Source organism: Papio anubis, chromosome X (assembly GCF_008728515.1).
Source record: "Papio anubis isolate 15944 chromosome X, Panubis1.0, whole genome shotgun sequence".
NCBI lineage: Eukaryota > Metazoa > Chordata > Mammalia > Primates > Cercopithecidae > Papio > Papio anubis.
Window position 1 is genome coordinate 35988752 of NC_044996.1, and position 21944 is coordinate 36010695.

The window sequence follows — 21944 nt, forward strand, 5'->3', positions numbered from 1 at the left end:
CATATGGCCTGTCCTTGAGAGTGATCCATATGCTGAGGAGAAGAATGTGTATTCTGTGCTGGTGGATGAAATGTTCTGTAAATTTCTATTAGTTCCATTTGTTCTATAGTGCAGATTAAGTCCAATGTTTCTTAGTTGATTTTTCAGTCTGGGTGATATGTTCAATGCTGAAAATGGGTTATTGAAGTCTCCAGCTCTGATTGTATTGGCGTCTATCGCTCTCTTTAGGTCTAATATTTACTTTATATGCCTAGGTGCTCCAGTGTTGGGTGCATATATATTTATAATTTTATATCCTCTTGCTGACTTGACCCCTTTATCAATATAAAATGCCATTTTGTCTCTTTATAGTTTTTGTCTTGAAATATGTTTCGTGATATAAATATAACTATCCTTGCTCTTTTTTGGTTTCCATTTGCATGGAATATCTTTTTCCATTCCCTTATTTTCAAACTAAGTATGTCTCTACAGGTTATGTGTACTCTTTGTAGGCAACAGATCTTTGGGTCTTGTTTTTGAAAACTATTCAGCCAATCTATGTCTTTTGACTGTAGGATTTAGTTGTGTAGATTCAACGTTGTAAAGACTTACTCCAGCCATTTTGTTATTTGTTTTCTGGTTGTTTTATGGTCTTCTCTTCCTCCTTTCCTTCCCTCCTGTCTTCCTTTAGTGAAAATAATTTTCTCTGGTTGTATATGTTAATTTTTTTTATATCTGATATATGTTTTTTGATATGAGGTTACCATGAGACTTTCAAATAATATCTTATAACTCATTAAACTGTTGACAGCTTAATACTGATTGTGTAAATACTCAAACAAATAAGCAAAGAGAAAACCAGAGAAAACCAATAAAACTCTACACTTTAACTTCTTCCCCTAGCTTTTAAACTTTTTGTTGTTTCTTTCTTTTCCTTTTGAGACAGCGTCTCACTCTGTCATCCAGGCTGGAGTGCAGTGGTGTGATCTCAGCTCACTGTAGCCTCGAGACCTCCTGGCCTCAAGTGATCCACCCATCTCAACCTCCCTAGTAGCTGGAACTATAGGCATGTGCCACCATGCCTGGCTAGTTTTTGTATTTTTTGTAGAGACAGGGTTTTGCCATGTTGCCCAGACTGGTCTTGAACTCCTGGGTGCAAGTGATCCACCCACCTTGGCCCCCCAAAGTACTGGGACTACAGGCATGAGCCATTGTGCCTGGCCTGATGTTTCTATTTATATCTTGTTATACTGTTTATGCTGTGAAAAGTTGTAATTATATTTCACTGTGTTATAATATTCTGTGTTTTTCAGTGTGCTTATTATTACCAGTAAGTTTTGTACCCTCTGAAGATTTTGTCTTGCTCAATAATATCCTTTTCTTTCAGATTGAGGAACTCCCTTAACATTTCTTCTAGGACAGATCTGGTGTTGACGAAATTCCTCAGCATTTGTTTGTCAAGGAAGGTCTTTATTTCTCCTTCAAGTTTGAAAGATATTTTTGCCAGATATACTATTCTAGGGTAAAAGTTTTTTGTTTTTTTTTCCTGCAACACTTTAAATATGTCATGTCACTCTCTCCTGGCCTATAAGGTTTCCACTGAAAAGCCTGCTGACAGATGTATGGGAGCTCCATTGTATGTTATTTGTTTCTTTTCTCTTGCTGCTTTAGGATCCTTTCTTTGTCCTTTACCTTTGGGAGTTTGATTATTAAATGCCTTGAAGTAGTCTTCTTTGAGCTAAATCTGCTTGATGTTCTGTAACCTTCTTATACTTGAATATTTATCTCTCTCTCTAGGTTTGGGAAGTTCCCTGTTATTATCCTTTTGAATAAACTTTCTATCCTCATTTCTTTTTCTACCACTTCTTTAAGGCCAATAACTCCCTGATTTGCCCTTTTGAGACTATTTTTCTAGCTATTGTAGGTATACTTTATTCTTTTTTATTTTTTCTTTGGTTTCTCTATTTTCAAATAACCTATATTCAAGCTCACTAATTCTTTCTTCTCTTTTATCAGTTCTACTGTTGAGAGACTCTGACTCATTCTTCAGTATGGCATTTGTATTTTTCAGCTCTTGTCTGATAAGATTCCGAATTCTTTCTCTGTGTTATCTTTAATTTCATTGAGGTTCATCAAAACAGCTATTTTGAATTCTCCATCTGAAATGTGACATATCCCTGTCTCTCTAAGACTGGTCTCTGGTGCCTCATTTAGTTTGTTTGGTGAGGTCATATTTCCTGGGTGGTCTCAATGTTTGTAGATTTTCGTTGGTGTTTGGGTGTTGAAGAGTTACGTATTTATTGTAATCTTTGCAGTGTGGACTTGTTTTTACTCGTCCTTCTTGGGAAGGCTTTCCAGGTATTTAAAGGGAAATGGGTGTTGTGATCTAAGCCTTTGGTCACTGTGGCTATATTTTCATTAGTGGGCATCCCAAGCCTAGCAATGCTGTGGCTCTTGCAAACTCTTGGAGATACTGCCTTGGTTGTTTTTGCTACGATCCAGAAGAATTCTATGGATTACCAGGCAGAGACTCTTGTTCTCTTCCTCTAATTTCTCCCAAACAAATGGAGTCTCTCTCTCAATCTCTCTCTTTCTCTCTCTCTTTTCTGAATTGTTTAGAGCAGAGGGAGAAGTGACACCAGAACCTCTATGGCAACCACCACTGGGACTGCACTGGGTCCCACCTGATGCTAGCACAGCCCTAGGTCTTGCCCAAGGCTCATGGTAACCACTTCCTGGCTACTGCTTATGTTCATTCAAGGCCCAAGTGCTCTACAATCAGCATGTGGTGAATCCAGCAGCCAGGCTTGTGTCTTTCCCTTCAGCATGGTGAGTTCTCCCTGGCCCTGGGTGTGTCCAGAGATCCTGTCTAGGAGTTAAGGCCTAGAGTCGGAAACCTTAGGAATCTTAACTGGTGCTCTGTCCTACTGTTACTGAGCTGGCACTCAAGTTGAAAGACAAAGTCCTTCCCACTTTTCCCACTCCTTTCCTGAAGCAGAGGAGCCACTCCTTGTAATTATATTTCACTGTGTTATAGGAGCCTTTTCTTACCCCACGGCTGCAATTAGTACTATCTAGCTACCAGTGATGTTCACTCAAGACCCAAGTGCTCCTCAGTCAGCTTGTGGTAAATGCTGCCTGTCCTGAGTCTTTCTCTTCAGGGCAGTGGGCTCCCCTCTGGCCAGGGCAGGTCCAGAAATACCGTCCAGGAGTCAAGGCCTGGAATTGGGGACTGTAGGAGCCTGCTTGGTCCTTTACCCCACTGTGGTCTCTCCATATAGCTACCACATCTAGGAATGTTCTGGGTCACACGTGAAGCCAGCATGGTTCTGAGTCTCACCCAAAACCCACAGTGAGTATTGCCTCGCCACCACTGCTGACTTTTCAGGGCCCAAGGGCCCTTTAATCAGCAGATGATGAATCCTGCTTGGGACTGGATCCTTCCCTTCAAGTCAGCAGGTTTCCTTTTTGCTCAGGGTGTCTGTAGAAATGTCATCTGGGAACTAGGGCCTGGAATGGGGGCTTCAGAACTGTGCCTACTGCCCTAGCCTACTGTAGGTAAGCTAGTATCCAAGTTGCAAGACAAAATCATCTCTTTCCCATCTGTCCTCAAGTGGAAGGAAGGAGTCTCTCCCGTAGCTGTGAACTGTGCTTCCTGGGGTTATGGGAGGGCTGATGCAAGCACTCCCTTGGGTGCACCAGCTTGTATCTCACTGGGTCATGTACACCCCACATCCACTGGCTTTGAGCCCAGCACAACACCAGGACTTGCCTAGGAATTGCAGTCCTAGTGACCTGGACTGCCTTCTCAGTTTATTTAGAATGCCAGAGTGCTTTAGCCCATGGTAACAGGGCTTGATGGAACTCAGGTTCTAATCACTGGGATAAGCAATTTATCTCTTCCTATGCCTGGTCTAAATGCTCCCTCCATGGTTGTTGGCTGAGTTTTTCCCCTTGTTGCTTACTACTCTGACAGGGTAACACTGAGTTCCCAAGGAAAGTCCCACCATTACTGCAGTCTCTCTCCTCTAGTGCACAGATTTTCCCTCTGCACAATGTGGCCACGCCACTGCCAGGGGATGGAGGGCGGAGTGGTGTAGGTGATTAAAGGCTGTATATCCTACCATCTTCAGGGCCTCTTTCCTTAATATGATGTTAAAACAAGGTATTGTGATCATTCACCTGATTTTTGGTTGTTATGAAAGTTCTTTTAGGTGTAAATAGTTCAATTTCATCTTCCTACAGGAGGGATGATCACTTGAGGCTTCTATTCAGCCATCTTGCTCTGACTGCCTTCACTTGAGTAACATTTCCCAATCTTATCACTTCCCTTGTTACTTAATTGGCTAAGTATTCCTACATTGACACTTCTAGTTCCAATCTAAATCTAGATGTAATCTTTTCAATTTTCTGTTAGACACTGTTTGGTGTGTCCTATGGTACATAAATGTGTGTATATCAGACGATTGTTCTCCTTTTTTCAATATTTTTCCTGATTGTCTATGTGCTACCCCACTTGATATCTTCATCCTCATCCCAGTTATTTAAACAGATTTTGTGATTTTGTTTATGATATCCCTATCCCTGTAATATCTATTCATGATCTTTTAGTCAATCAGTCCTAGTTCACTCTGGCTATTCCCATAGACCTTGTCTGGGCTCTTATCTCAGTTCTTGACTCTAGAAGAACTTTCTTAACTGATCTCTAGATATCTAGTCTATCTCTCTTCTATCCCCATATTGGAGCTGTGCTGATTTTCAAATATATATTTGTCTATATATGTGTGTGTGTGTGTGTGTGTGTGTGTGTGTATACACACACACATGCATATGTATGTTCCCTGGCTAAAATTTTTGGTTAAAGTTAATTCCCAGATAAATTTGATCACATATGTTTACTTCTCCCTTCCTAACTCCATGAAAACGAGCGTAAGATCATGGAAAAACTCAATAACACAAAGAGAACAGGAGTAGAAGCATTGATAGATGTAAGGTTCTAACTAACTTTTACTTATTGCAATGGAAGTTTCAACTTCAAAATATCTCCTTCTACATGAACTTCTGAGAGAAACCAGCTAATTCTTCCCATAGAACTCCTAATATTTTAAGATTTGGAGGCACCTGGTCTGTGGAAGGCAGGAGTGTGTCATGAGATTGGATACATGAGTTATTTGTTGAAAATCTTTTTGATAAGTGGCTGCAGTTCCATGTCCTGTCACCTACTCCCTGCTCCTTAGGAGACCAAAAAGTTTATTTTCTAGAGAATCTGAATGAGAATGTCCCAGACTTGAAATCCAGGCATAGTATGAGGATTGGTTGAAACAAGAATACTGTGTTGTTCTGTTTTGTGCTGCTATAACAGAGTACATTATAATTTAAATATAACAGGTTAATTTACAATGAGCAGAAATTTATTTCTCACAGTTCTGGAAGCTAGGACATTCAAGATAAAGAGGCTGGCATCTGACAAGGGCCTTCTTGCTGTCTCATCCCATGGCAGAAGTTGGAAGGGCAAAAAGAGGCAGAGAGAGAGAGAGAGGACACACAAGAGGAGGATGAACTTGAACTTGTCCTTTTATAAGGAACGCACTCCCATGATAATGACATTAATCCTTCATGAGGGTGGTGCCCCCATGACCAAACACCTCCTGTTAGGCCCCACCTCCCAACACTGCTGTGTTGAGGTCAAGTTTCCAACATTTGCTTTTTTGGGGGCACATTCAAACCATAGCGGAGATTAAGAGAAAATTTGCATGCCCAATTTCAGGACCTATATGTTTCATCCTAGATGCAATTAGTGAAACAGGGCATGAGTTATTTAGTTTTCCATTATCAGATTTCTAGCAGTCATCTAGATATAGATTTTTCCCTTTTCAACATCTTCTAAATAATTGTATAGTCTAAACATAATTAAAACTTTTTAACATCTCAAATTCTCTCATCACTTTAACATGTTTTAGAAAAGGTAAATCAAAGATCAGTTCATGTGAGATTCTGTAAAATATTAATTTCATTTAGCCTACTCAGTTTCTTTACTTGTAATAACAGAATTATAAGCAGAAAAATGATTGTACAAATAAACATAAATGATGTCATTTGATTTATTTCCTTTTAGAATTATGAAAACCCAATAAACAGAGTATTTTTTCCTCTTCTATTTCTTTTCCTTAAATTCAGGGGCTGGAAGAGGGCTGGCGACAATGAAGAATCCCTCCTCCTGCTTGCTTAATTATTTTAGATCTTCACATAGCTTTTTTTTCTTTTTCTTTTATCGTTATTTTTTGAGACGGGGTCTCACTCTTCCACCCAGGCTGGAGTGCAGTTCTGTGATCTTGGCTCACTGCAACCTCTGCCTCCTGGGCTCAAGAGATCTTTCCACCTCCGCCCCCTGAGTAGCTGGGACTACAGGCGCGTACCACCATGCCCAGCTCATTTTTGTATTTTTATAGAGGTGGAGTTTTGTCATGTTGTCCAGACTGGTCTCAAACTCCTGGCCTGAAGCAGTCTGCTCGCCTCGGCCTCCCCAAGTGCTGGGATTATAGGCGTGAGCCACTGCACCCAGCCATCATAACTTTATGAACAAACCAAATTGTGTATTACGCATTTTTATCTTCCCAATGTAATAAATTGATTTTATTAACAAGAGATATTTAAGTAGAATATACATTTTGCTTCCCAATATATCTGAAATGAATGGAATAAATACATAAAATATATCTACCTTCCCAGTGCTATACATTGGCATTACTAAAATGTAAGTATTTTAGATATAGTTCAGTTTACCAAAACTCATCTACTCTTCTCCTACAAAAATAATCACCGAAACAAAAATTCAACCCAGGCCAAGAAAATATTTCTATGCCCTATTTTATGTCTTTCGAATTTCAAAGTACTATACCTTTCTAGCTTATATTTTTTTGCAACCAATTCTAAAATTGTGTTCCCTGTTTATAGACTTCTCAGACCCAAGTCCCCCAGGTAACATGGGAATCAGTGTGTCTGTATCTATGTGGCATGTATTTGCCTCACCTCCCCCCTTCTAACTTCTCTTGTCTAACCCAACTTCACACAGACTCCTTAGGTCTTCTGATTCTCAGTTTATTCCAATGTCCTGTATAAATAGTCCCTCTTGTCTGCAGGTGGTATGTTCCAAGACCCCCAGTGGATGCCTGAAACCGGGGATAGTACCAAACCCTATATATACTATTTTTTTTTTTTTTTTTTGATAACTGAGACTGCTACTAAGTGGCCAGCAAGCAAGTGGCATATATAGCATGGATACGCTGCACAAAAGGATGATTAACATCTCAGGTGAGGTGCAGCAGGATAGTGTGAAATTTTATCCTGCTATTCAGAATGGTGTGCAATTTAAAAACATGTGAATTGTTTATTTTGAGAATGCTCCATTTAATATTTTTTGAACTGCAGAAGGCCAAACCATGGATAAGGGAGGACTATTCCACTTGGTTGCTTTTCCATGGATAATCATTAGTTACTGATTTCACATGAAATTTAGTCAATAGTATTTAGCGATTCACTATTAAATTTTGTAGATTTTTTACTTTAAGTTTTTTAACTAAGATTCAATTTCTTAATTTTCTTAAGATGTAATATGGACATTAAGTACAGGGGCATACATTTTGCCTTTAATTCAACCATGAAATATATAAAAATATTATAAAAACAGAACAGTTTGAAAACTCTAGTATTAATCTTCATAGTAAATATTGGCTTCTTTTCCTCCTGAACAGGTCATTATCCAACTTTTAGAGGTGATGGATCATCTGCATAGAGGGGAATTGGTTGCTGCAATACTTCGTAACCGGTATATTTATGGAAACAGTTTAACTTATATAATGTCTTTCCTATCTATTTTTATACCTAACATAGCAGGCACTCAATAAATATTTGTTGAATACTTGGTATAAAATAAGTGTTTACTGTATGAATGAATTAGAGAATGGCTAAGTGACAAAGAAATCGAATAAAGAGGATGTTAGTGACAATGTGTCCTGAGATAATGAAAAAATAGAGAATATATTTAGAAAATATAACTGATGTAAATTATGAACAGCTGGAATACAGTCGTTGGAGATATTTATTTGAATTTTCAGTTTTAAAGGCATATCTTTCAATAAATAGAGGTATCCATAGCTTAAGAATAGATGTGCCAACAACACATTTTAAAAAATAGGATTGTCCTGTGATTGTATATATTTATGTTATTTAAAAATCCAGTTAAAACCTTTTCAGGGAGTTACTATGAGATATTTAAAGCTTCTTCTGACAAACTAGGATTTTAAATTTATTATTTAAAGAAAAATAGCCTTGTTTTGCAGCTATGACAGAGTCTCTCTTATTCCCAGTAGCTTAATTGTACAGTTTAGGTGAAACATTTGGAATAGTATGTTAGAGTTGTCTGTATCCTGGCTCTGATGCTTACTAGTGGTGTAGCCTTGGGCAAGTTTCGTAGTCATTCTATGCCTCAACTTCCTCACCTATGAAATGGTGTTAATGATAGTACCTACATTGCAGGGTTGTTGTGAAGATTAAATAAGTGTGAAAGGTGGGGGATGTGTGAAAGTGTGTGTGTATGTGTGGAGAGAGAGAAAAAAATGGAGAGCAGGCATGAGTGAGTGAGCTGGGCAGATAGTAAGCAGTATATATAAGCTAGTATGAGGGAACTTTAAAAAGTTCATGGAAAAATGGAAATAAAAGATAAAAATAAAAAACAAGTGTTTCTTAATATAAGCTCCACCCAAATCAAGATGCTTTTGTAAGTGTTGATACCAGCCATTTAGTCTATCTGTAAAGAACTGAGGGCCCTGGGAATTTAACCATATCAGTGATGTCTCTTTTACATTATTAAGTGAAGAAAAATGGGTGCTCTTTAAAGGGTTTTTAAGACTAGGAAACAAAAAGAAGTCAGAAGGAGCCAAATTAGTACTGTAAGAAGGGGGCTTAATGATTTCCCATCAAAACTCTCACAAAATTGCCCTTGTTTGAGAAATGAGCAGAAGCATTGTCATGGTGAAGAAGAACTTTCTGGTGAAGCTGTCTTAGGCATTTTGCTGGTAATGTTTTGGCTAACTTTCTCAAAACACTCTCATAATAAACAGATGATATAGTCCCTTGGCCCTTCTGAAAATCCTCAAGCAAAACGTCTTGATCATCCCAAAATAACTGTTGCTGTGACTTTTGCTCGTGACCACTCTGCTTTTGTTTTGACTGGGTTACTTCTACCTTTTCCTAGCCATTGCTCTGATTGTGCTTGTCTTCAGAATCATACTGGTAAGGCCATGTTTCATTTCATGTTACAATTCTTTGAAGAAATACTTCAGAATCTTGATCCTACTTGTTTAAAATTTTCCATTGAAAGCTCTTTTCTTCTCTGCAGCTGATCTGGGTGTAATTGTTTTGGTACCTATCAAGTGGAAAGTTTGCTCAACTTGAATTTTTCAGTCAGAGTTGTGTAAGCTGAACCAACTGAGGTATCTGTGGTGTTGGGTATCATGTCTGCTGTTATTCATTGGTCCTCTTTAATTAGGGCATGAGCAAGATTAATTTTTTCCTTGCAAATTGATTTGGATCATCTGCTGCTGCGGGCTTCATCTTTAACATCATCTCATTCCTTTCTAAAATGAGTTATCCATTTGTAAACTGCTGATTTCTTTGGGGGCATTGTCCCCATAAACTTTTCATAAAGCATCAACGATTTCACCATTCTTCCACCCAAACTTTGTGAAAAATGTGATGTTTGTTCTTGTTTCAATTTTAGCAGAATTCATGTTTCTTTGATAGGGTCTCTTTTCAAACTGATGTCTTATACTTCTTAGTGCTTCAAACCAGGTCCCGTTCAGGCATGTTATAACACATTACTATGAGTTTATTTTTGTGCAAAAAAATTGAAATCCGTGCACAGTTTTTTTCAAAATACACACTTTGCATGAACTTTTTGAAGATCCCTCATGTTATTCAAATGTAAAAGTGAGATTTTAATTATTTTGAAAATGTAGTATTAGTGTTTTTCAATTCTGACGTATTTTAAAATACAGGCATGTTGTAAGATGTAAAGAAAATGTAGGAAAGGTTGAGGTAAGAAGGGAACATATATAAAGTCACTGTTATTTGACAGATACCATAGAGGGAATTTTTCATAATAATCCCATTAGGGAAATATAATATGAGGGTGCCTGTTTGTTGGAATGTATAAGTAGTTCCCCTTTATCCATGCAGGATACATTTCAAGGCTCCCAGGGTGCCTGAAACTGAGGATAGTACCGAATCCAACTGCCATCAATCAGAGCATATTTCTGCTCATGTCTTCTACTCACAAATATAAACATTTTCCATCTTAACTAAGCACTTATCATGCACTGCGGTCATAACTTGCAGTTTTAGTGTGACAGCAGAACTAGCACGAGCTTCTTCTTCCTTCTCCACAGTTTCACCAACAGAAGATTTCTTTGCTACTGTTGATCTTAGCAACCTCAGCATATGATTTTTTAAAATTAATTTTAAGTTCTGGGACACATGTGCAGGATGTGCATGTTTCTTACGTAGGTAAACATGTGTCCTGGTGGAGGGAGAGCATACTTTTATAAGTCAAGAACTTTGACCCTTTCACTTAAAGGAAGCCCTTTATAACTTCTCTTTGACATATCCAAGTCACCAGTATCACTATTCTTGCACTGTGGGCCACTATTAAGTCAAATAAGGGTTTCGTGAACACAAGCACTGAAATACCTCAGCAGTTGATCTGATAACTGAACTGGCTACTAAGTGACTCATGGGTGGGTAGCATTTATAGCATGGATGCTGGTCAAAGAGATAATTCATGTTGTGGGTGGGGTGGAGTGAAGTAGGATAGTGCAAGATTTCATCACCTTACTCAGAATTATACATAATTGAAAACTTATAAATTGTTTATTCCTGGAGTTTTCTACTTGATATTTTCTTTAGAATGTGGTTGACCATGGGTAACTGAAACCAGGGGAAAGTGAAACCATGCATAAGCAGGGACTACTGTACTATCACGTGGGCTAGGGTGGAATATTCACCTTAGGAGCTATAAAATAGACTTGCTCACAGATATAGAAAATAGGGAAATCATAGCAGGGATAATATGTGGCCATGTTGGGTGAAAACAGGAGTAGATCAAAGGATGTTGAATTTATAGCTGCATGTATCAGCAACTCCTTTATTGTTGCTATGTAATATTTCATTGTTTAAATATACAACAATTTATTCTATCTGTTTTCCTGTTGATAGTCATTTAAGGTGTATCCAACATTTGGCTGTAATGCATAAAACTGTTATTAGGATTCTTGTGTAAAACTTATTTTGGCCACATGCACTCATTTTGTTTAGATTTACAGTATACTGAAGTGAAATTGCTGGGACATAGAGTAAGCTACTGTTGTTTAACGTTTGTAGAAACTGCCAAATGTTTTTTGAAAATAGTTGTATCATTTTATACTCCCACCAATAATAAGTGAGAATCTTTACTAACACTTGATATTGTTAGCTTCTTTAATTTTAGCCATTCTGTGGGTGCGTAGTACTTCCTCATTATGGTTTTCACTCTTCATTTTCCTCATGTTTAATGATATGAATAGGTTTCATATGTTTATTAGCTATTTGGATATATTTTAGAAGCATATGTTCAAGTGTTTTGGCCATTTAAAATGGGTTGTTATTTTATTTTGATTATTAGGAGTTTTTAATTCACTCTGGATATATAGGTGTTTGTACTGTGAATATTTCCTTCCAGTCCATGACTTACCCTCACATTCTGGTATTTGTGTCTTTTGATGAGCAGTAGTTCTTTTTTTTTTTTTTTTTTTTTTTTTTGAGACGGAGTCTCACGCTGTCGCCCAGGCTGGAGTGCAGTGGCGCGATCTCGGCTCACTGCAAGCTCCGCCTCCTGGGTTCACGCCATTCTCCTGCCTCAGCCTCCTGAGTAGCTGGGACTACAGGCGCCCGCCACCGCGCCCGGCTAATTTTTTCTATTTTTAGTAGAGACAGGGTTTCACTGTGGTCTCGATCTCCTGACCTTGTGATCCGCCCGCCTCGGCCTCCCAAAGTGCTGGGATTACAGGCGTGAGCCACCGCGCCCGGCCAGTAGTTCTTTTTTAAATGAAGTTCAGTTTATCATTTTTCTTCTGTTATGCTTGGTGCTTTTTGTATCTTGCCCAAGAAATCTTTGCCCTTCCAAATTTGAGGCTTTCTTCCAAAAGTTCTACAGTTTTAGTTTTACAGTTTTTTTTTTTTTTTTACAGTTTTACACATTATAAATGCATTATTGGCCACAAACCAGAGAAGTGAATGTACATACTAGATTCCACATAGGATCTAAGTAATTAATAAGACCACTTTACAGAAGAAAAGTTCTTTGTACTTTTAATTCTAAGCTAATACCTTTGTAAATGGCAAGGTAACTGAATGATAACTTGAGCTAAATCTGGCATTACAGAGAGACCTAGTCTTATGGCCCCTAGTTTATAACACAATGACTTTTGATTTTCTTCTCTTGTAACCTTTCTTATAAATAAAGCCCCTTTGAAAGAAATATAATTCTGATTCTAAGTAAAGTGATCCAGAACATAGAAAATACTGGGAAGCTGCATAATTCAAATGTCAAAACTTGAGAAAAACGTTGCTTGCATCCATATACAAATTATGGGTCAATTTCAAATTCTAAATACAATAAAACCAAAAACATTCAGAAATATCTGAAAGGGCTCACATCTGGAATCACAACACTTTGGGAGGTTGAGGAGGGTGGATTATCTGAGGTAAAGAGTCCAAGACCAGCCTGGTCAATGGTGAAACCCTGTCTGTACTAAAAATACAAAGAAAATTGGCCGGGTGTGGTGGTGCACACCTCTAATTCCAGCTATTTGGGAGGCTGAGGCATGAGAATCGCCTGAACCTGGGAGGCGGAGGTTGCAGTGAACTGAGATCGTGCCACTGCCTTCCAGCCTGGGCGACAGAGCAAGACTCTGAAAATAAAAAAGAATATATAAAGGGAATAAACTCTTTTTGACTAAGAAAGTTTTATCCCAGAATGAGAATGGTTTAAGATCATGAAAGTTATTCATAGTGGGATTGTAAACTAGTTCAACCATTATGGAAAACAGTATGGCGATTCCTCAAGGATCTAGAACTAGATGTACCATATGACCCAGCCATCCCATTACTGGGTATATACCCAAAGGATTATAAATCATGCTGCTATAAAGACACATGCACACGTATGTTTATTGCAGCACTATTCACAATAGCAAAGACTTGGAATCAACCCAAATGTACATCAGTGACAGACTGGATTAAGAAAATGTGGCACATATACACCATGGAATACTATGCAGCCATAAAAAAGGATGAGTTTGTGTCCTTTGTAGGGACATGGATGCAGCTGGAAACCATCATTCTTAGCAAACTATCACAAGAACAGAAAACCAAACACCGCATGTTCTCACTCATAGGTGGGAACTGAACAATGAGATCACTTGGACTCGGGAAGGGGAACATCACACACCTGGGCCTATCATGGGGAGGGGGGAGGGGGGAGGGATTGCATTGGGAGTTATACCTGATGTAAATGACGAGTTGATGGGTGCTGACGAGTTGATGGGTGCAGCACAGCAACATGGCACAAGTATACATATGTAACACACCTGCACGTTATGCACATGTACCCTAGAACTTAAAGTATAATTAAAAAAAAAAAGAATGCATAGATATAATGAGAACCAAAAGTGAAAATCCAAAGGTGTTTGAAAACAATTAAATGCTCATTTTAAGAATAGAAAAGAGCCCTTAAAAGATTCGTGACAGAAACTTGCTCTTATAATAAGAAAAAAATATCTCTCTGAGACAACAATTCAGCATCACACTTAATGGTCATATGTAAGAGTTGTTCCTTAAGCAGCAATAAAATGAGGATGCCCACAATCAACATAGTATTTAATATATATCTATAAATTCTGTCCAATGTCAGTAAAGAGGCATAACTAATGGAAGGAAGAAGAGAAAATTACCAATTCTTAGAAGATAAATAGTGCTTGGAAAACTGGATATCCACTTGCAAAAGAATGAAACTGGATCCTTATATTACATTGTACACAAAAATAAACACAAAATGGATTAAATACCAAAGTGTAAGACCTGAAATCATAAAGCTTCTAAAAGTAAACACAAGGGATCAGAGCTATCAGGAAGAGCGTCACAAAAAAGAGAAGAAAACACAAGGGAAACACTCCTTGATATTGGCCTTTGCAAAGATTTTTTTGGATATCACCCCAAAAGCTTAGGCAACAGAAACAAGAATAAACAAGTTGGGACAACATAAAAATCTTCTTCATGGGAAAGAAAACAATAAACAAAATGAAAAGGCAGCCTACATATTGGGAGAAAATATTTGCAAACCATGTATGTGATGAGGGTTAATATCTTAACATAACTTACATAACTCAGTAGAAAAGAAACCCACCAAATAACACAACTTAAAAATGAGCAAAGGACCTGAATAGATATATTTTTTAAAATAATACATAGAAATGGCCAACAGGCATATAAAAAGGTGCTCAACATCACATCATCAGCGAAATGTAAATGAAAACCACAGTGAAATATCACCTTGCACCTATTAGGATGGCCATTATCAGAAATACAAACAATAGCAAGTGTTGGAGAGGATGTAGAGAAGAGAACCCTTGCACACTGTTGGTGGGAATATAAAATGATGCAGCCATTAGGATAAACAGTACAGAAGTTCCTCAGAAACCTAAATACAGAACTACCATATGACCCAGTAATCCCATTTCTGGGTATATATGCAAGAGTGATGGAATTAGCACTTCCTTGAGATATCTGTACTTTCATGTTCATTGCAACATGATACACAATAGCTAAGATATGGAAACAACTTTCAATGGATGACTGGATAAAGAAATTGTGATACACACACACACACACACACACACACAATGGGATATTATTCAGTCTTTTAAAAAGTAGATAATGCCTAGAGAAAATTTTTACAATCTACCCATCTGAGAAAGGGCTAATATCCAGAATCTACAAAGAACTCAAACAAATTTACAAGAAAAAATCAACCAACCCCATCAAAAAGTGGGCGAAGGATATGAACAGACACTTCTCAAAAGAAGACATTTATGCAGCCAACAGACACGTGAAAAAATGCTCATTATCACTGGCCATCAGAGAAATGCAAATCAAAACCACAATAAGATACCATCTCACACCAGTTAGAATGGTGATCATTAAAAAGTCAGGAAACAACAGGTGCTGGAGAGGATGTGGAGAAATAGGAACACTTTTACACTGTTGGTGGGACTGTAAGCTAGTTCAACCATTGTGGAAGACAGTGTGGCGATTCCTCAAGGATCTAGAACTAGAATACCATTTGACCTAGCCATCCCATTACTGGGCATATACCCAAAGGATTATAAATCATGCTGCTATAAAGACACATGCACACACATGTTTATTGTGACACTATTCACACTAGCAAAGACTTGGAACCAACCCAGATGTCCATCAGTGATAGACTAGATTAAGAAAATGTGGCACATATATACCATGGAATACTATGCAGCCATAAAAAAGGATGAGTTCATGTCCTTTGTAAGGACATGGATGCAGCTGGAAACCATTATTCTGAGCAAACTATCGCAAGGACAGAAAACCAGACACCGCATGTTCTCACTCATAGGTGGGAATTGAACAATGAGAACACTTGGACACAGGGTGGGGAACATCACATATTGGGGCCTGTCATGGGATGCGGGGAAGGGGGAGGGATAGCATTAGGAGATATACCTAATGTAAATGACGAGTTGATGGGTGCAGCATACCAGCGTGGCACATATATACGTATGTAACAAACCGGCGTGTTGTGCACATGTACCCTAGAACTTAAAGTATAATAATAATAAAAAAAGGAGATAATGCCATTTACAACAACATGGATGAATGTGGAGGATATTATGCTAAATGAAATAAGGCAGACTTCGAACAAAAAATACTGTATTTGTAAATGTCAAATAGATAGAAACACAGGGGCAGGAGTGGGAAGAAATGGGAAGAAGAAGGTCAAAGCATGCAAATGTGCAGTTAGGTAGGGTGAATAAGTCTAGATGTAATCTATGGCATGAGGACAATAGTTAATAATAATATGTTGTATTCTGAAAATTCGCTAAGGAAGTAGATTTTAGGTGTACTCACCACACAAAAAGGCAACTGTGGAAGGTGATGGATATATTAATTTGTTTAACTATAGTAATCATTTCACTCTGTCTATGTATACCAAAACATCATATTGTACACTTTAAATATATGCAATAAAAATAGAAATAAATAAAAAAGTTAAGGCTTCTCTATCTATGAAAGCTAAGTCTTAAAAATAACCCCTTAGTGCTGGAACTAATGAGTTATAAAAAATAGTTGGATATAAATAAAAATTTTTTAAAAACAGTACCTTTTATTTGTATCAGAAATCACCATTTAGAAGATATAATGGAAAACAATTTATAATAGCCACAAAATATAAATATTTAGTAATAACCCCAACAAAAATGTCTAGGATTTATATTATGAATATTTAAAAATTCTACTCAGAGACAGGAAAGAAGACATTTTAAGAATGCAGAATTATACATACCATGGTTCTTGATAAAAGACTAAATGCTAAGAAGAGATACATTCTTTCCAAATTATCATATTAAATTTAGTAGGATATTAAAAAATTTGGCGAAGCAAATCTTCAATAAGATAATGAATATCTGAAAGAAATGTATCTCCATTATTAGTACAATGTCTGCTATGTAGTTGCTCATTAATTTACTAAATAAATGAAGGACTAGTAAAAAATCTGTATTTGTTCTGTTTCTGACTCAAATATTTATTGTGTAATTGGTAAGAGCTAAACATTTTCACATGCAAAAGTATGATGAAAAGTGGTGAGTTCTCCTACTCACTGACCTTCTTCTGGGGGTGTGGTGTGGTCAGATGATAAATATATGTCATGGAGAAAATTGTTATGAAAATAAGACAGGTGGCAAGATAAAGAGTTAAGAGTGAGCAGAGGTCAATGTAGAAGGGCATTAACCTCTTATCAGTCTTGCATGTGTTTAGTCTTGTAACCTACCATCCATCATATATTTTACCTTATATGAAGTTTTATTCTAGTGCTTTATGAGGTATAGGGAGAAGTCAGCCACATGTGGCTTGCTTTGATGCAAACAGTATACTTATCTGAACATCCTCATGCATACATTATGGTCATGTCTAGGAGGACACGTTGTGGTGAGAATCACCAGTTTGTTGTGGCAGTATTTTCTGATTGCATTCCTGGATCTAATAAGCATTTCTGTAATGCTCTGACAGAGTTTCAGTCTTCTAAAAGTAGTCTTTCGTAGATGAAACACAGTATAAAATATTGCCTGGTATTTCCAACACAGGAGAAAGAATACCAAACACTGCACAATCATATTTTTATCATTTTAACAAATATTATTCACCATTTACTGGGTAGGGTGCTAGGGATATAGCAGTGAATGATAATACATGGTTTTCTGTGTAGTGGGGAATACACACAAATAATTGTGTTTCTTAAGTGCTGTTGAAAGGACGTATGGGGTGCTACTGAATGTGTATAACACATATATACACCTGATCTTGTGGAGGGGGGGTGGTCAGGGCAGGCTTTATGAGTGAAGTCATGTTTCCTTTACTTCTCTCCATCTCCACTCCACTACCACCATCTTAGTTCAAGCTACTCTCGTCTTTTGCCTGACATCCTGCAATAACCAATGGGTTAGTTCATTTTTCTCTGGGTTCTAATTAGAGTTCTCATTTCAGAATTCAAATCTAGCCATGTTGCCTTTTCACTTTCAAATTATTCTATAGCTGTATCTTAATTTTAGGATAACATCCAGTGTTAACCTCACATTGCACTACTATGCATGAAGACATGAAAAAGCATGATGTATTCACAGAGCTATAGTAAAAATCAGATGATTATTAATTGTAATGATAAGGAGCAAAGTAAGAAAAGGCTGGAGATGAGTTAGGAGAGGGAGGTATGGACCAAGTTAAGAAGCATTTTATGTTTATGTTTATGCTAAGGAGTATACATACTTCACAGACTGCAGAGATCTACTGAAACTTACAAACGGAAGAGTGATGTGATCTGCCTTATACTGCTAGAAAGATCACTTTGGTGGCTGTGTGGATTATTTGGGGAAGGAGGATGGGAAAATTAGGAGACCAGTGGTAGTAGTCAAAGAAAGAAATGAAGAGTCTGAACAAAGGTGATAGCAGTGGGAATGAATGAAAGGGAATGCATTCGTGAAATACTTAGGGATAAATTTTACAATGTTTGGCAACCAACTGGATTCTTCACACTCTAGTCAGAATGATCCTTTAAAATTGTTAATCCGATAATGTCACCTAGACTGTCCTTTCCTGTTTATGACTATTAAAATCCTACTTGTTCCGCAAGACCCATATTGAATTCCATACCCTGCATAAAGTCTCATCTGATCAATCCAATCACATGATCAGGGGAGCTTCTTGCCTCTGAACTGCTTTACCACTGCAATGAATTTTATCATGTTTGGTTCTGCATTGAAGTAATTTGAGCCTTTATTTGGTTATGCCTAAGGGAGCCCTTTCAGAGAGTGACTGGCTGCATCTAATGTATTTTTATATCCTGTATTGTGCATAATGCAGGATTTTGCACCAATAAGCTTTCAGTAAATACCTGTAGAAGTTATAGCATTTTTCAACAATTACTGGCTGGTGATTTTATTCAGTAAAATGGTTAGTTTTCTTTTGTTTCTCACAGTTAACTCTTACTTATAGTTAAGTAATTTAATATTAAGTGACAATCTTTAAAACTGTAAAATAGGCTAATTGAATTTAGTATAGATTCTAGGAATAAGCCCAGACTTTTGTACTGACATAATGTATAATCATGTCTTCATGGTGTAGAATGTCAAGGGAATACAGGACTGGGAATCAGGTCATTCCATGTTTAAAAATATTTAGCCTTTACTATTTGTCAAACGGCATCCTCATCTGTAAAATGTAAGAATTGGAAGATGGAAGTCTTCCTTTTGTTTTAAAAGTCCAAAATTATATTTTTAAGCCTAAGCACATAGTACATTACCATAATGTATGTAAATAAACACATATGTGATTAACTTCATATAAAACAAATTTAGCAAGGTGATCAGCCATTGGAGATAAGTCCTTTTATTAATTTATCATAATTTGGTTTTCTCACTTTCAATGAAGATATTTGTTCTGTGTTTTTTGAAGATTAAAAACTTACGAGGGTTTTATCGTCAGTGAAATAAGCGTGGCAATAATTGTAAGCCACATCTTTGGCTAGAAGATCTAGCCAATAAAAATAATAAGAGGGTAACACATGAAATTCTGAGACCAGTTACTTTTTATACATTGGAATTATTTTGGTTTAGAAATTCTGTAGGTTTTGGTTATCCATTATTATTGTCATAAGATCTTATGGTAGACGCACATGAAATTTATCACCATATTTGTTCCTATAACTGAAGAGTTGGGTGCTTTCATACAAAGGATATGAACTTGTTAGTAATGTTGCATGTTTTATATATTTGGAGGAATTTTCCAGGTCATAGAAAGTGTATCTGTTCTTGGGGAGAATAATTGCTACTCCAGTTTCTCTTCTTGAGTGTTGCTGTTCATATTTACATTCTTGCTGTGCAATCTCATCTACCGCAATTATTTCAGTCCTTGCCTACATACTGAAGACCTTTCATTTATAGCTCGAGTCTAAATTTTTTCTGAGTCCCAGACTAAAAGTTGTTTGTTTTCTCCCTCCACCATTTTTTGTTTGTTTGGACTCTACAAGTAATACATATTTATTATAGATAAATAATTATAATAAATATGTATTTATATATATTTATAACTTTATAAATATATAAAGTTATTTATTTATATATTAAATAAATATATATTTATTATAATTATTTATCTATAATAAATATGTATTATAGTACATTATATTATATATTATATTATTATAATACATATTTATTATAGAACACTTAGAAAAATGGAAAATTATGTATATGCAGGGTAAATAATCACATAAGATAACCTCTATTAACACCTTGATGTATTTTCACTCTAGTCTTCTGGTACATTTTTAAATGTAACTAAGGTTTTACTTATTGAATATGATCTGGTTATAGTAGTGTGGTTAAGGGTGAGGCTCTGAAGTCTGCCAAATATAGATTTCATTCGAACTCTGCTACTTACTAGCTGTGTGAAATTTGGAAAGTGCCTTAACTCCTATGAGTCTATTTCCTCATCTATAAAATAAAGTAATATCACTGTATAGGATTGTTGTGTGGATTAAATAAAATGTTTGTAAGATAGTTAAGTTCCTGGCATATGGTAAATACTCAGTAAATGGAAGTGCTTACTGTTTTGGTATACTATATATCATGTCTGTACCTCCCTGTTTTTCTTACTAGATTTTGAATATTTTGATGTCAGTAAACACTTGTAGTTATAATAGCTGGATAGTATAAGCCATTCTGTGGTACAAACCATGTCTTGATATTAGATATTTAGGCTGATTCCATGTTGGGGGTATTAGTTGTAGTAGTGCCTTCCATATCTGTTATAATTTATCTATTTTCCTTCTATTTATTGTTTTTTGCTCTATACTGTGTCAAATCCTCTCTTTACTCCCTTTAATGTACATTTTGTTTATCACATTGGTTTAGTTTCCTTTAGTTTCCTCGACCAACATAATTTATATCTTTCCTCATCTTGTCTTACTTGGCTTTCTCTTCCTGGCTCATTGAAGTCATGTTTCTGTATTCAATAAGAAATAGTGTTTTTCAATATATTTCCATTACTGCTTTCCATGCTAGTTGTTTTTGTTTTTGTCTGTTCATTCTTAAAGGAAGAAGGATTCCCTGAAAGGCCTTTGTACTGTTGTTTAAAATGTTTTTTGTTCATGGTCTTTATGTGGCTGACTCTTGTTGTCTAGATCTTTACTTAAATATCCTCTCCTCTGAGAGGTTTCCTTTGACCATCCAATCTAAAGTGGCCACCTGTGTACTGTCTACTGTCACACCATCCCAGTTTAATTCTCTGCATAAGACTCATCCCTCCAACTATTAGATATTTTCCTTCTTTATTTATTTTCTATCCCCTTTCACTGGAATAGAAGCTCCAAGAGGCCAGGCATCTTGTTCGACTTGTTTACTGTTTTAATCTCAGCACCTGCAGCCATTTCTTACACACGTGAGTTGCTCAATAAATATTTGCTGAATGAATGAATAAAGGAATTAACCATTTCCCCTCTGTCTATGCTCTTGTGTACTAATCCCACCCTTTTCTCTTTTATCCATGAGTCAATATTAATAGAAATAAACGATTGAATAAATAAGTAGGGTAGAAGAGACAAGTCTTCCTTACAGAAGAATTCCATATTTTATTTGTGAATGTTTGTTTGTATATATATCTTCTTTATATGCTAGAACTTTGTTCTCCTTCCACTGGGTGTTAATTTAATGATTCGCTTACAAAGAAAAGAATCTGGAATGGAAAAATATTATACCTTTATAGTGAAGAAATCTGACAAATACTACCAGCAGTAGACAGAATAGGCCCCCCAGGATGTCCACATTTTAATCCCCAGAACCTGTGACTATGACACTGTTCATGGCAAAATGGACTTGCAGATGTGATTAAGTTAAGGTCTTTGAGATGAGGAGATTATCCTGGATCATTCAGGCAGGCCCATTGCAATCACAAGGATCCTTATAAAAGGGACACAGGTGCGAGTCAGAAAAGGGAGATGTGATGATGGATCCAGAGGTTGGAGTGATGCTCTTTGAAGATATAGGAAGGTGCCACAAGCCAAGAAT

The 21944-nt window shown here is 36.8% G+C and overlaps 1 protein-coding gene across 4 annotated transcripts in view; it reads left to right on the forward strand.

Annotated features, from left to right (window-relative positions):
• The window catches only part of KLHL13 (kelch like family member 13), a 198818-nt gene that overhangs the window by 67223 nt on the left and 109651 nt on the right, over positions 1–21944 (forward strand). The window contains exons 1-2 of one of the 4 annotated variants that reach the window (XM_021932577.2): positions 7209–7290; positions 7731–7804. The exons of 1 other annotated variant lie outside the window; for it this stretch is intronic. In XM_021932577.2, coding sequence (XP_021788269.1) covers positions 7755–7804 — 50 coding nt within the window. In that variant the 5' untranslated portion in view covers positions 7209–7290; positions 7731–7754. Of the gene's footprint in view, positions 1–7208; positions 7805–21944 lie in introns of those variants that run through there. 2 more of the 4 variants (XM_003918183.3, XM_031660437.1) reach the window with 2 other exon arrangements.